The sequence below is a fragment of the Nematolebias whitei genome, chromosome 7, assembly GCF_014905685.2.
Source record: "Nematolebias whitei isolate Nwh7 chromosome 7, NemWhi1, whole genome shotgun sequence".
NCBI classification, from domain to species: Eukaryota; Metazoa; Chordata; class Actinopteri; order Cyprinodontiformes; family Rivulidae; genus Nematolebias; species Nematolebias whitei.
Window position 1 is genome coordinate 23,538,654 of NC_056504.1, and position 16,416 is coordinate 23,555,069.

The 16,416-nt window shown below is 40.4% G+C and overlaps 1 protein-coding gene across 1 annotated transcript in view; it reads left to right on the plus strand.

The window, feature by feature from the left end:
- The window catches only part of aldh1l1 (aldehyde dehydrogenase 1 family, member L1), a 209,789-nt gene extending 196,224 nt beyond the window's left edge, over positions 1-13,565 (plus strand). Inside the window, exons 16-19 of the mRNA XM_037679154.1 lie at positions 4,920-5,085; positions 5,205-5,310; positions 5,439-5,638; positions 13,248-13,565. Coding sequence (XP_037535082.1) covers positions 4,920-5,085; positions 5,205-5,310; positions 5,439-5,638; positions 13,248-13,303 — 528 coding nt within the window. The 3' untranslated portion in view covers positions 13,304-13,565. The remainder of the gene's footprint in view (positions 1-4,919; positions 5,086-5,204; positions 5,311-5,438; positions 5,639-13,247) is intronic.
- The last annotated feature ends 2,851 nt before the right edge of the window (positions 13,566-16,416 follow it).

Sequence of the window (16,416 nt, forward strand, 5' to 3'; positions counted from 1 at the left end):
CCCCCCCCCCCCCCCATCAACAGTCCCACCCCCCCACGGCACAGGCCCCAAAGCCCACCAACGCACCGAAGGCCCCAAGGCCAGGGCCGGGCGCCGGCGCACCCACCGGCCCAAGACCCCGGCAACATACCTGTCAAGGCCCGAGATCCCCGGACCAAGCCGGGAACCCCGCCCAGGAGCGATACCACCCCAGAACCCGCGCCCGCGTCCACCCCAGACCCACCCAGGGACAGCCAGGTCACCAGGCCAGTAACCCATGTCCGCCGGTACAGACCACCCAGAAGCCCGCATGCAGCCAGCACAGGCCATCACCCAGAACCACCAGAGCCACCTCCCCAGTCGGGCGCCACCGCTCCAGGCCCATGACCCCCCCCACGTCCCCAGCCCCGACACCCCACCCACACCGACCACCATGCCCCACGGGACAGAATCAAAGGGGACCACCCACCTCCACTACGTGTTGGAGCCGATTAAAGAAGTCCAGAGAGAATAGTCCGATGTGGGGGTACAGGCTGTCTCAAGACTGATGTAATCTAACAGAAGGTCTTTATACTGTTTAATACTAAGTGTATTTTTATTTTTCCAATTCATGAGTATAGTTTTCTTTGCTATACATAGGGCAGTGAGAATAATATGAATTGATTTTGTCTCCAAGGTGACATCATCTAAGTGGCCCAATAAGCAAACTGACGGAGAGAGTGGAATATTACATCTCAGACACTTTGATAAGTCTTCACATATCCGGCACCAAAACCTCTGAACAGGTGGACAGAACCAAAATGCGTGGATGTAATTGTCCGGAATATTGTCTGTACACTGTGAGCAAATATTAGATGATGCGAAACCCATCTTGAACATCCGTTGACCTGTATAGTGTACTCTATGAAGGATTTTGTATTGTATTAGTTGTAAATTCGAGTTTTTAGTCATCTTAAAAGTTCTCAGACAGATCTGCGACCAAAAGTTTTGGTCAAAATTAACTGACAAGTCTGTCTCCCATTTTACAATGGGAAGAGATATAGCTTCATCTATTTTACTGAGTTTCTGATAAACCTTAGATAGTAATTTGGGAGGGTTAAGATTAAGGAATTCTAATACACTTGTTGACATTTCAATCCTAGTGTTATTAAGGTTAAATTTATTTTTGGTTATAGATTTAATTTGTTGATATTCTAAAAAATTATTCTTATCAATCCCATATTGTGTAATTAATCTGTTAAATGGGATGTAGTCCACTTCTTCATATATATGTTCCAAATATTCAATTCCTTTACACCTCCAACCTGGGAAGTTTATCATCTTATTCTGTTGTAGGATGTCAGGGTTGTTCCAGATGGGTGTACGTTTACATGGGATTAGTGAAGACTCTGTCATTTTAAGAAACTTCCACCAAGCTGTCAGAGAGGAGCTGATATTGATGCTTTTAAAGCATTCCTGTCGTTTTATGTTTGAGCTAATGAATGGAAGGTCCGAGATCATTATATTATTGCAAAGTGTCTGTTCTACGTCTAGCCAGGGTTCATCAAGGGGTGTGTGTTTTATCCATCTTGAGATGTATTCTAGCCTGTTGGCTAGAAAATAATAATAAAAGTTGGGTAATTCTAGTCCTCCTTTATCTTTGGATTTCTGTAGTGTTTTTAATCTAATACGAGGGCGTTTATCTTTCCACAGAAATTTAGAAATAGAGGAGTCCAGGGATCTAAACCAGTCAGATGATGGTTTATTTGGGATCATTGAGAATAAATAATTTATTCTAGGCAAAACCATCATTTTTATTGATGCGATCCTTCCCATGAGAGATATGGGTAAAGATTTCCATCTAGCCAGATCATCCTCAATTTTCTTTAAAAGTGGGGTGTGGTTTAGTTTTGTTAAATCTGCTAATTTAGGCGAAACTTTGATACCCAAATATGTAATATTCCCTGATTGCAGTTGTGTAGTAAGTGAATTGTTGAAAGAGCAATTAATTGGTAGAACTGTGGATTTTAGCCAGTTTATAGAGTAATCTGAAACTTTTGAGAAGGAGTTTATCAGTCCAATAACCTGAGAGATGGAGGTTTGTGAATGCCAGAGGAAGAGCAGCACATCATCAGCATATAGACTGATTTTGTGCTCTATGTTCTTGCATTTTATGCCTTTAATATCTGTAGTTTGCCTGATTGCTGCGGCTAGCGGTTCGATGAAAATAGCAAACAGTGAGGGGGAGAGTGGACATCCCTGCCTGGTTCCCCTTTGCAGAGCAAAACTAGCAGATATTTGATTGTTTGTCCTAATGCATGCTGAAGGAGAACTGTATAATATTTGTAACCAATTTATGAAATAATTTCCAAAACCAAATTTATGTAAGGCTGCAAATAAAAATTTCCAGTTAACTCTATCAAAAGCTTTTTCTGCATCTAGAGAGAATATTGCAGTTTCAATATTTTTACTGTAAGAATAATCTATTAAATTAAATAATCTGCGTGAATTTGTGGCTGAATGTCTCCCTTTTATAAAACCAGTTTGGTCTGGATGTATTATTAGAGGAGTTACCTTTTCTAATCTTTTTGAGAGGGCTTTACAAATTATTTTAAGATCAACGTTGATAAGAGATATGGGACGATAACTGGTAGGTAATACAGGGTCTTTTTCTGGTTTTAACAGGAGACTAATGTTGGCAGAATTTATATTTTTTGGAAGACTGTTATTTTTCTCAGTTTCTTGTAGCATTTTGTGAAATAGTGGAGCCAGGATATTCCAGAATTCTTTATAGAACTCTGCTGGGAATCCATCTGGACCTGGAGCCTTTTTATTGGACATGCTTTTGAGGGCTTCCTGTTTTATTAAAAATACAACGAGAGGAGACATTGCCTTTAGCCCGGCGGACCCAGTCTGGGGATGTTCCAGCCGCAGCACGCGCGGCGCACAGTTACACGCTCCTTCTAGGTGTTTGTGTGTGGGAGGGGACGGAGGGACAGATGGTCATACTACGCACAGAGATTCTGCGCAGAGTCCTTCTCTTCTCCTCCTCTCCAAATATTGTCCTTACTCAGTGGAACTGTGCACTGAAAAACACCCTCTCTCTCCTTCTCTCAGACCCTTGAAACAGAAATGATCATTTATTCAACAGAATAAATAAATGCCCTGTGGACAGTGCACGTTACGCACAGAAACGTCTCCAGACAGCTCTAGTGCGAGCACATCATCAGGTGTCTGAACTCCTGCTACATTTCAGACATAATAAATAAAAAAAAGCTTACTGTAAAAATAAATTAAAAATACAAATATAAAAATGTTTCATGTGTCATTCACATTATACGTCACGTTTCAAAACAACGGTGCTAATTTGTCAAAATAACAACAGCAATCAAAATGTCAAAAAGACAGTCAAATTTAGTTTAATAAAAAATGGATGGATGGATTGTCCTTAGTTGGACAACAGAGAATTGAAACCTTCAGGTACTTCAAATGGTGCCACGAGACTGGAGCAAGAGTGTAAAAGAGTTCAGCTCAGAGCCTTGAAGTGAGGGGAGGGAGGAGGGGGGTTTAGGACACTTGACAGAATCAGAGCTGCTCATTCACACACAACCTGCTGTTCCTCTCCAAAATAGTAATTTTATTAAGTGTTTACAAATGTAGGTAAATGTTGATGTATAACAATCTGTTAAAATACCCCAAAATGCAAGAAATGGCATCTCTGTTATTCAAAAATGTCTTCTTCTTTCAGCTTTTCCTTGTTCAGGGGTCTCCACAGCGAGTCATCCTCCTCCATCTCACTCTGTTCTCTGCATCCTCTGTCCTCACTCCAGCTACCTCCATATCCTCTATAACTGTATCTATATTAGAGTTGCATTCGGGTCCAAAAAATCTGACCCAATCTGGCCCCAAACCCGTAGCTATCATTTCCGAACCCCACCCAATCTGACGAATTAACATTAATTACTGGTCTGACATGTCCAAACCACTGTCCCTTCTCTAGACATGTCCAAACCACTGTCCCTCTTCTGGACATGTCCAAACTATCTCAGTCTGGCTTCTCTAACTTTATCTCCCAGTTGTTCAACCTGTGCTGTACCTCTGATGATCTCATTCCTAATCTTATCCCTCCTTGTTACTCCTAAAGAGAACCTCAACATCTTCATTTCTGCTACTTCCAGTTCTTTCTCCTATCTTTTTGTCCATGTATTTGGAGAAGTCTGTGACTGTGTTCCTCAAGGCCATCTGTGGAGAGTACTGAGAGATTACGGGTTGACAAAGTCGTTTTTAACAATTCTTGTATAACTAAATATTATAGTTAAAATATAATATTTAAAAAATTAATTTTAAATTATTATAGATATTATAAATTTTTCATTTGACAGTACTATTTGTTGGGCTTCACTCTCAGCTACGATCTTACTATATTTCAGATCAATATCTCATATAATGCCAGAGTTATAGCCAATTTTGCGTTTTCTGAGGTAACTTTGGCAGCCATCTTGAACCAAAATGGCTCCAAAAGTTAATCAGTGTTTTTTCATAGACCTCTTCACTCTAAGTCATGTGACTTCACTATGGAAGTTAGAAGCTGTTACTTCTCAATGTTTTTCAATGAGAAAAATGATGTCTTTGTTGGCAAATTATGTCGCCATGATAACTCAAAATGCCAAGAAAAGTAACAGCACATGTCACGCTGCCAAGCCAGTCGTTTTGATATACCATTTGTGGGGGTACACATTGTGGTTTGGGTCGCATTAAAGTTGATATAAGAGCACAACCCTTGTCAGGTGAATAATATTAGGTGGCTGCCTTTCTAGGCAGTCCCCTAGTAGATAAAAAGTTGGCTTTGAATTGAAGATAATCTGTCCAGATAGAAAATTTGACCTATAAAATTTCTTGATAAATCTTTACAGATTATTTATTTTATTAAATGCTGATTAATTCAATGCTTTTTATTTCAGGTTGAGGAGGTCAAAAAGATGAAGATTGGTGATCCATTGGATCGCTCCACAGACCATGGGCCCCAGAATCACAAGGCACACATGGACAAATTGGTGGAGTATTGTCAGATTGGTGTAAAAGAAGGAGCCACTCTAGTCTGTGGTGGCAAACAGGTGCAGAGACCAGGTGAGGCAGCAGAAGCTTGAAACTACTACCACTTATGGGAATCCTTGATACATGATGTGGTCTTGGAGGTTTCTCACAAAAATCTGTCTTTAGCTGTTTTGTTGTACATTTGCCTCCAGGTTTCTTCTTTGAGCCCACAGTGTTTACTGATGTCCAAGACCATATGTACATTGCCAAAGAAGAATCATTTGGCCCAGTTATGATAATTTCGAAGTTTAATAGTGGGTAAGCTGAATTAAAAGTTGCTTTGAACATTTAACATCTCACATTACCCATTGCCTCAAGAATAACTTGCCTTTCATTCCTCTATTGCTTTAATTTAATCTGGTGTGGTTTCTCCTAACTTCCTTTAGTGACTTGGATGATGTTTTAAGGAGAGCCAATGCTACAGAGTATGGGTTGGCTTCTGGTGTTTTTACACAGGACATCAGCAAGGCTCTGTATGTGAGCGATAGGCTTAATGCTGGTACTGTTTTTGTTAACACCTACAACAAGACGGATGTGGCATCACCTTTCGGAGGCTTCAAGCAGTCTGGATTTGGCAAAGACCTGGGTGAGAAACACTTTAACTCTTATTGTGTACATTTTATATTTGTCTTTTTTCATTTTAATTTCCTATAAAGTAAACAGCAATGGCAGTCATGTGATCTTGACTTGGGTGAAGGCCCTTTTTAGAGATGACATCTCCAGAATAAACTATTTTACTGACCAAATTAAATTGTTAGAGTTGATCTGTAGTCCCTTGTATTTAAGGTAATGGTTAGGGCTTTGTCCAGTGTGAGGTCCTCCTCCAGTGCTAACTTATCCTCCACAGCACTAAATATTTTTGGGGTAGACATTTGTATACCGTAATGAACCGCTACACACATTTTACTAGCTTTGTTACATTTTCTGTAATTAAAACAGGTCATATGTTGTATGTTGCTTAAATTTTTTTGTGCACAATGGCATTACCTTTCTTTCTCCCTCATGTCAGTCAACGTTGTGACTCAGTTGTGTCAATAATATTTCACATTAACGAAGTTAAATGGGGGGAAAATTTTGAAAAAAACAACTGAAAATTATAAAAGTGAATTGGTGTTTCATACATACTGTATGTATTCAACTCTTTGCTTTAAAGCTACAACTATGATGCTCTGATGCCATATGATTATTTAAATAACATCTATCTGTTGGCTAACTACCGGTCCAGGGGCCTTTCTGGGTGGAGTTTGCATGTTCTCTCCGTGCATGCGTGGGTTTTCTCCGGGTGCTCCGGTTTCCTCCCACAGACCAAAAACATGCATGTTAGGCTGATTGGTAACTCTAAATTGTCCCTAGGTGTGAATGAGAGAGTGAATGGTTGTTTGTCTCTATGTGGCCCTGTAATGGACTTGCGACCCGTCCAGGGTGTACCCCGCCCCTCGCACAGTGATTGCTGGACATGGGCACCAGTGACCCCCGTGACCCAAAATGGAATAAGCGGGTAAAGATAATGGCTGGATGGATGGATGTTGGCTAACTAAGCTTAGAGACAGCAAATAGGCCTGTCATGTTGGAGACATTCTTCCATTGTATATCTCCCGTCTGTCTTTAGTTTTCTGTGTACAGTTGTCTGTCTGCTCTCAGCACCTGAAAGATAATTTACGTTCTAACAAAGTCTTACAAATTAACTTTTGAACAGAAACTGTTGGACACTGTAAGTTTTGCTGCAGATATTTCTGTATTTGATGAGATCACGAGTCTAATAAGGTCTAATGAGCTCAAACCAGCAGAATCTGTCCATTGGGTGGGGTTATTTTCACCCCAATGAGACTATATTGGAGCTGACAACAAAGTCCATGCTCAATAATCCAGGTATACAATCCAACATTTTTCAGTCAGGTCATCTGGACAGTTTCTTTTTTTTTGTGCTGAAACGTTTCACCTTCGGTCCGGAAGGCTTCATCAGTCAAGGAAACACACAACAAAACTGATTCTTCCCCCAACAGCTTACTCCAAAGTGGAACCGGCATTGGAGGAGGGGGCGTACCAAAGAGACCGTCTTATCACAAGCAGAACTGGTTTGTTCCACTTTGGAGTAAACTATTGGGGGAAGAATCAGTTTTGTTGTGTGTTTCCTTGACTGAGGAAGCCTTCCGGATCGAAGGCGAAACATTTCAGCATCAAAAAAACAAACTGTCCAGATGACCTGACTGAAAAATGTTGGATATATTGGAGCTGCCTGAAATTCTGATCACTGTCAACAGGACAATATGATAAATCTACCAATGGACATGGCTGATGATTTTTCCTTTTTTTTTAAATTCAACCTTTATTTATACAGGTTAATCCCATTGAGCCTTGGGGGCTCATTTACAAGAGAGACCTGATTTTAACAAAGAGTGAGGACAATAGTGGACAATAAAGACAACAATAGACAATCATAAAGGATGCGTATAAATTGAGTTTTTTTTTGTCCTGCCCATAACTTCAAAACAAAAGTAAAATTTAGGATTGAATTGAAAAGGGGCAGCAAAGTAGCTCAGTTGGTAGAGCTGCTGCCTCTCGGCGAGCAGGTTGCCCCGGTTAAAATCCCAGTCCTGGAATCTGGGTGGAGTTTGCTTGTTTTCTCCGTGCTGCGTGGGTTTTCTCTGGGTACTCCGGTTTCCTCCCACCGACCAAAAACATGCATGTTAGACTGATTCGTAACTCTAAATTGTCTCTAGGTGAGAGCGACAGAATGAATAGTTGTTTGTTTTGTTTGTCTCTATGTGTCCCTGTGATGGACTGGAGACCTGTCCAGGGTGTCCCCCGCCTCTTGTACAGTGACTGCTGGACATGGGCAGCAGTGACCCCCGTGACCCGAAAAGGAAGAAGCGGGTAAAATATTGGATGGATGGATATTCACCAAAATCCATTCTAAATTGCATTGAAAACAAATATGAAACAAGAAATAGCAAGCTAAATAATTATTAAATAATATTATTTATTACAAATTTATTTAATACTCTGTGGGGTGAATTATATTTGGGGGTGGGGGGGGGGGGGGGGTTGGGTGCTTATTGACCAGTCATGCAGTGTTCTCGAGCTTTTATGATGAGCATGTCTAAAATTTTTCACCACAATGTAAATAATATATTAGGCTCACCACCAATATTATGCAAAAAAGATGTTGGATATGTCCTTGTTGCCACTTTGTTTGTGGTGATTGAAATGAAATAGCAAACGGTATTTAAACTCAAAATCTTTATTTTAGAAACTGCCATTTTACCAAATGCCATTAAAGAATACAGTGTAGTACATCTAAAAAAGTTAAGTCTGGTCCTCTGGACATTCAAAAAACAAAACAAAGCAAAACAACAAAAAAAAAAAGTGTAGAAACGTTTCATCTTTCATCCGAAAGACTTCCTCAGTCTGAGGTGCTGTATTCAGCTCAGTCTTATAAATAGCACCTTCTCAGAGTAGATCAACCAGTTTGCTGCTGACAACCAAAACCAGCTGCTCACATGATCAAGAAGGACCATCAGCCTAACGATGGATCATTAGCACACCGATGGCTCTTTGCTATTCACAGGGGGCTGAGTGATACTAGCAATCACAGCATTGTAAGAGGGGGACAGTTGAACACGGAGGCCTCCACCCCTGTTTAATGATGGACGATTTCTTTTCACAAAGATAGCCTCCTTTACTCCTCACTCAAACCATCGTTCCTCTTTATCCACGATATGAACGTCTTCATCTCTGAACAAGTGACCGCTGGCCTGGAGATGAGTGTAGACCTCAGAGTCCTGGCCTGATGGTGTTGCTCTTCTGTGCTGGGCCATCCTTTTGGCCAGTGGCTGTTTTGTTTCCCCGATGTAAGACTGATCACAGCCCTCCTGACACTGAACAGCATACACAATATTACTCTGTTTGTGCCGGGGGACAGGATCTTTGGGATAAACCAGTCTTTGCCATTATATATTTTGGGGTTTAAAAGCCACTGGGACATTGTGTTTAGAAAATAAACGTCTCAGTTTCTCTGATGCTCCCGCAACATATGGAATGACTACTGGTCTGGGTCTGGCTTCCTCCTTTTTTACCTGATGGCTGACAAGAGTCCTGTTTGGGTTTCTTCTCTGCTGTCAGGAAGGCCCAGTTAGGATATACACATTGCACTAGAGCCTGTCTTGTGTGGGATTGTGATGTGCCTGGCTCGTGAGTTAGTGGAGACGCTGTCTGCTCTGTGGTACAGAGTCCTGACGACTTCTAACTTGTGCTCCAAAGGGTCATGGGAGTCAAACTGCAAATACTGGTCTGTGTGGGTGGGTTTGCGGTACACCTCAGTTTGCAAATGTCCTCTATCAGAGACTGAGACATCACAGTCCAAGAAAGCCAACCTGCCATTTTTTACATCTTCTCATGTGAACTTGATGTATTTATCCACAGAGTTGATGTGGTCAGTAAAATGTTGGACTTCCTGAGATTTAATTTTAACCCAGGTGTCATCAACATACCTGAACCAATGACTTGGTGGTGTCCCTGAAAAGGACGTCAAGGCTCTCTTTTCTACCTCGTCCATGTACAGGTTTGCAACAATAGGAGAAACTGGAGACCCCATAGCACACCCATGTTTCTGCCTATAATATTGCTCCCCATATGTGAAGTAGGTTGTCTGCAGGCACAGTTTCAAGAGTTGACACAGTTGTTCTGTGGAAAGCGTGGTCCTGCTGCTCAGAGTGGTGTCCGATTTTAATCTTAAACTGACCACCTCTACTGCCTCGTCAACAGGAATACACGTAAATGTGATGTGACATCAAAAGAGACCTTTGTTTCATCAGTCTCTATGATGACATCCCTCACCTTATCCACAAAGTCCATGGTGTTCTGTATGTGGTGTTCTGAGCTGCCAACTAAATCATGTGAGCAGCTGGTTTTGGTTGTCAGCAGCAAACTGGTTGATCCACTCTGAGAAGATGCTATTTATAAGACTGAGCTGAATACAGCACCTCAGACTGAAGAAGTCTTTCAGATGAAAGGCAAAACTTTTCTACAGTTTTTTTTGTTGTTGTTTTGCTTTGTTTTGTTTTTTGAATGTGCAGAGGACCAGACTTAACTTTTTTAGATTTTTCTACCTAGATTATTGAGCATGCATCAGGATGAAATGTAGTACCTCCTGTCTTTACATACACATATATATAAAACATTCTCTGTTATATTCTCTGTTATTTTTATATCTTGTGTGATTCCTTTTATATGTTCCTTTGTACTGAAACTCTGTAACAACAATTTCCTGCGGGATCAATAAAGTTCTATCTTATCTTATCTTATCTTATCTTATCTTATCTTATCTTATCTTATCTTATCTTATCTTATCTTATCTTATCTTATCTTAGAGCTGGACAATATGGCCAAAACTTTTATCACGATATATTTCTTAATTTAGGTCAATAACAGGGCAGCACGGTGGCACAACTGGTAGAGCTGCTGCCTCTCAATAAGCAGGTCCTTGGTTCAAACCCCAGTCCAGGGGCCTTTCTGGGTGGAGTTTGCATGTTCTCTCCGTGCATGCGTGGGTTTTCTCCGGGTACTCCGGTTTTCTCCCACAGACCAAAATCATGCATGTTAGGCTGATTGGTAACTCTAAATTGTCCCGAGGTGTGAGTGAGAGAGGGAATGTTTGTTTGTCTCGTTTGTCTCTGTGTCCCTGTGATGGACTTGCGACCCGTCCAGGGTGTACCCCACCCCTCGCACAGTGATTGCTGGACATGGGCACCAGCGACCCCCGTGACCCAAAATGGAACAAGCGGGTAAAGATAATGGATGGATGGATGGGTCAATAACAGCAGAATTCAATATCGATATAAACAATATAAAAGCCTCAGAAAAACTACAAACTATACAAATAAATTAATGTTCACCTTTTATTTGTATTAAGCCTTCAAAATATAATTGAAATCACCGTCAAATAAACATAAAATTCTCAACTTTGTCAGTTTTAATAGTTTTAACTTTAAACAACAACTTTAAATTGACAGCATTGAAATTCATAGTTAATTAAATAAAATTTTTGGGTGTCGTTATTGATGAGAAGCTGACATGGAAATCCATCCATCCATCTATTATCTTTTACCCGCTTACTCCATTTTGGGTCACGGGGGTCATGTCCTGCAATCATTATGCGAGGGGCGGGGTTCACCCTGGACAGGTCGCAAGTCCATCACAGGGGTACATAGAGACAAATGAGACAAACAACCATTCCCTCTCTCACTCACACCTAGTGACAATTCAGAGTTACCAATCAGCCTAACATGCATGTTTTTGGTCTGTAGGAGGAAACCAGAGTACCCGGAGAAAACCCATGCATGCACAGAGAGAACATGCAAACTCCACCCAGAATGGCCCCCGGACTGGGGGTTTGAACCAGGGACCTGCTCGCTGAGAGGCAGCAGCTCTATCAGTTGTGCCACGTGCTGCCCACAATTACAAATCCTATTTTTATTTTACAAAAAAGAGCTATAAGAATTATTAGTAGGAAGTGCTATGGTCATCCAACAAATAGAGTATATTATTTCATCAGCTGAAATTGTTAAAATTTGATGATTTGGTTGAATACAGTATTTTACAAGTCATGTTTAAAGCTCATAAAATATTACCCCCAAATATTCAATTAAAATTTGTTAAAAAACGAGAGTCAGTATAACCTTAAGGGAATGGAAATGTTTGTAAAACCTCCAATTAGAACTAGTCTGAAGGAGCGCTACATTGTAAATCAGGGAATAGGATTGTGGAATTGCATTGATATCACCATAAAAATTTCTAAAACAATTTATATATTTAAAAAGATGATTAAGTTAAAGTTGTTGGGAAAGTATAGTGCCAGGTGAAGGATACCTGTTTTTATTTGTGTGGTTTTTTTTTCAGTTTGGAGAATGTTCAAGTGAAAGTTATTGTTTGTAGTTATTTTGTATATATTTTTTTTTTAAATAAGGGGCAGATAATAATTTTTTTATTCTTTCTGCACACTTTTCATTCAAAGTTTTTTTTTTATTTCTGATAATTTTGTTTTATTTTAAATGATAGAATAAATGATTTTTTTTTTAAATGCAGTGCTGGGGATATTGTTTCAGGGACACATTGGCTCAAACTTTTATTGTGTTTCATCTTGTGACTCTCAGCATATACTATCAAGTGGAACAAGTTAGATGTGTTCCCACTGCTAGTTAGAACGAGTCTTCGTCACATTTTGCAGCACACTGAAACATGCAATTTATTGGATCTTAGAAAGCTGAACCACTTCCAAACTGGCAAATTAGTCTTTCTTCTCTTATCAGTTATGTCATCTGCTTTCTCTTCGCTTGTGAAACCTTGTTCAGTCACATTTTGATGGTCATGGGCATTCATTTTGCAGCAAAAACTTAATGTGCATTGGACATTAGCTTAGCTTAGCCTGCTACCGCTAACGCCTTCTAGACTCCAGCTCTGCGTAATATCTGTCACCACATGCTTACGTAATTTTAGCTCAACTTTTTCTGTTTGGGTTGAAACTGAAGCGGCCGCTTCAACCTGAACAGAAAAAGGAATGCGTCAGTGAAACGATGTAATCCTATTGAAATATCGAAAATGTGCTTAAAACACATATTGTTATTGAATAAAAGTATATCGTGAGATACATCGATATTGAATTATTGTCCAGCACTATCTTATCTTACTCTGTTTTTCTACTGTTCTCACACAGTTTCTTTTCCCTTTGCTGTCTCAATAGCACCCTCTCGCCATACATTGTCTGACAATTCCCAGTACACTATCATATTGCTACAATAAAATATGGTGTAGCAGCCATTTTGTTAGTAACATATGTATTACAGCAGTGGTTTCCAACACTGGTCCTTGAGGAACACCATCCTGCATGTTTTAGTTGTTTCTCTGCTCCAACGCACCTGATTCAGTGATTTAATTACTTCATCCATTTGGGCCAAAGCCTGTTAATCCTCCATTCTTTCAAATCAGGTGTGTCAAAGCAGGGAAACAAAACATGCAAAATGGCGTTCCTCAAGGACCAGGGTTGGGAACCATTGTATTACACAATAGTGCACAAACTCAAACCATTAGTGTGACTCTGTTCCGTGCAAGTAACAAACCTGCCTGTGGTTTCTAAAAGAGCAGTAGGCAGTAAACTGATGTGGAATCCTAAATATGTTTACTGTTTGTTTATTCGACAGGACAAGAGGCTCTCAATGAATACCTGAAGACCAAAGCAGTGACCATTGAGTACTAGGTTGCCCTAGAACAGAGGATGTTGAGCTGGAGGCATCAGACAGAGATGTGGGGGGTGAAACATGTAATGATGCAGATCATACAAAGTGATATCACTCCCCGTATGTGCCGTAACATGCTAACTATCGTAACGTGTTTATTTAGTCCAACTTCTCAGATGATGAGCCAAAATAAATTGTACGAAAATATTGTCCAAAGGTTTGTGTCCTAAAAAATGTTATGTTCCATTCCCTGGTCAGCAATAAAAATCACAGAGCACCTCATTGTTGCAGAGCTCTTCTTTGCATCTTCCAGTAAAGGTTTTTGATTGTTGTAGTTTTGGTTTAATTTTAAAACTATACTCCAATCCTATGTACTGCTAACAGTTATATTCCATGTATTTTATCACCTTCATTTGATGCATGCAAAACAAAACAGCATTCAGTATCAGTTCTCGTTATCATTTAGCTCTAAAAATTTTTGAAGCAAAAACAAAAATAAATTCAAGCTGCAAGCAGCATTCAAGGCCTTCGCAGCAAAGTGCCGCTCCGGCCTTATGGCAACCGCAGGAGCTCCAGCCACTCCGCCCAGTCACCATCGCAAATGCTCTCGTGCCTGACCCACGCCTGTTTGCTGGGGTGCGCATTAGCCGAACCTTTGACATCACCCACAACTGCAGGTGCTCCTGCAATGCCACCCAGATGCTATCATGAACGTTCTCATGCCATTCCCACACACGTCCACCAGGGTGCGCATATGCCTAAACTTTGCAATTGCCTTCCGCCCATATCAGTATGAGAAAGTGTGCAATTGAGTCATGTTAAATCACAATATCAATGTGTTTAGATGTGCTCACCGATTACGCACCAAAAATCTGGTTCTGATCAGATGATAATTCACTGAGATATAACTGTTGGAATAATCGAGGGGGCGGACTTGAGTCAAATGTTAAAGAGCAATACCAATGTGTCTATAAGTGCTCACTGATCACGCACAATAAATCTGGAACATATTGGATGGTATTTCACTGAGATATAACTGTTGGAATAATGTAGGGGTACACTAGAGTCAAACGTTATACGACAATATCAATGTGTCTAGAAGTGCTCACTAATGACGCACCAAAAATTTGTTGCAGATCGGATGCTACATCACTAAGAAATAACTTTTAAAATAATCTATGGGGTGCTCATGAGTCAAATGTTAAACAACAATCCCAATGTGTGTAGAATGGTTCACTGATCACGCACAATAAATCTAGTACAAATTGGACGATATATAACTGAGATATTACTGTTTGAATAATGTAGGGGGCGCAAAGGAGTCCAATGTTAAAGAACTATAACAATGTGCCTAGAAGTGCTAACTGATCATCCACAATAAATCTGGTACACATTGGATGATATTTTACTGAGATATAACTGTTGGAATAATCTAGGGGGCGCACTGGAGTCAAAATAAAAAAAGCAATACCAATGTGTCTAGAAGTGCTCACTAATGACGCACCAAAAATCTGGTGCAGATCGGATGATTAATCGAGATATAACTGATTAAATAATCTAGGGGGCACACTTGAGTCATATGTTAAACCAAAATATCAATGTGTCTACACGTGTTTACCGATTGCGCACCAAAAATCTGGTTCCGATCAGATAATGTAAAACCGAGATATAACTGTTGGAATATTCTAGGGGCGCACTTGAGTCAAACGTTAAAGAACAATTCTAATGTGTCTATAAGTGTTCACTGATCATGTACAATAAATCTGGTACATATTGGATGATAGTTCACTGAGATATATCTGTTGGAATATTCTAGGGGGTGCACTTGAGTAAAATGTTAAACAACAATATCAATGTGTCCATAGGTGCTCACTAATGACACACCCAAAATCTGGTTCAGATCGGATGTTGTATCACTGAGATATAACTGTTGGAAGAATGTAGGTGGCGCTATGGAAGCTATTGGTCACTTATCATGGATACCTGTTCAAGGGGTGAATAATGATCGATCATAGTGATTTTGGTGCACCTCGGCTCAAATATGTACAATTTAGAGCTAAATGTATTGCAACAGCATCACTTCTTAATTCGCCACGCCGCCACGCCCACATCCTCCAGCTATAACTGTTTGTAATTTAAATCAAGTCAGACCATCTTATCTGTCTTCTAACACAGGCTCATCCTGATTAGGTCAAGGGTGTCAAAGAGGGAGCATTCCAATTAAAAAAAAGACTTCCTGCTCTTAGGGGGCAGGGCTTTCCTGATGTCAGAATATTACTACAGTGGCTGGTCGGGTATCCAATAGTGATGAGTCATGCCAAATTTGTTACATTTCGGTCTTTCAGTGTGAAAGTCATAGCATTTGTAAATTTATGGTGTGAAACACATCTTTGAGGCCTGGTCACACCCCTTTAACCTAAACAAAACCGAAAGCTTTTGACAAATTTTACTCTCCAATGTCTTAAGGGCATATTAACCAAGTTTGAAGGCAATCACTCAAAATCCCTAGGAGGAGTTTGTCAAAATTGTCAATTAGAAAAGCCCAAAAATGACCCTTTGACCCAAAATGGCCGACTTCCTGTTGAGTTTGGACCAGGGCTGCAAGAGACATTTTCATAGGTCCTGACAAGATACAGATGTTCACCGAGTTTCAGCATTATCGGTCAACAAAATGGCTTGGGGCTGAGGTTTTAAAATATTCTAGGGGGCGCTGTGGAGGCTATTGGGCAATTATCATGGCTTCCTGTTCAAGGGGTGGATAATGATCGATCATACTGATTTTGGTGAACCGCAGTTCAAATCTGTGGAATTTAGAGCCAAACGTATGGCGCTGGCGTTATGTCTTGCTTAGCCACGTCGTGACGCCCACATGCTCCACCCCAAACTGTCAGTGCTGGAAAGCAAGTTACACCCACATGGCTTCGGTCATTGGACACACTCTCATGCTGATCAGGTGACAAGGGTCAGATAGGGACCGTTCAACGTAAAACTTTACACTTCCTGTTGTCAAGGGGCGTGGCTTAAGTGATGTTATGATTTGACCATTCAGTCTTGCAGGGTTGTGGATCAATCACTGAAGATTTGATGTCTCAGACAGTTTTTGTGTAGGAGGTATTAGCGTTTTGTTTTTTAT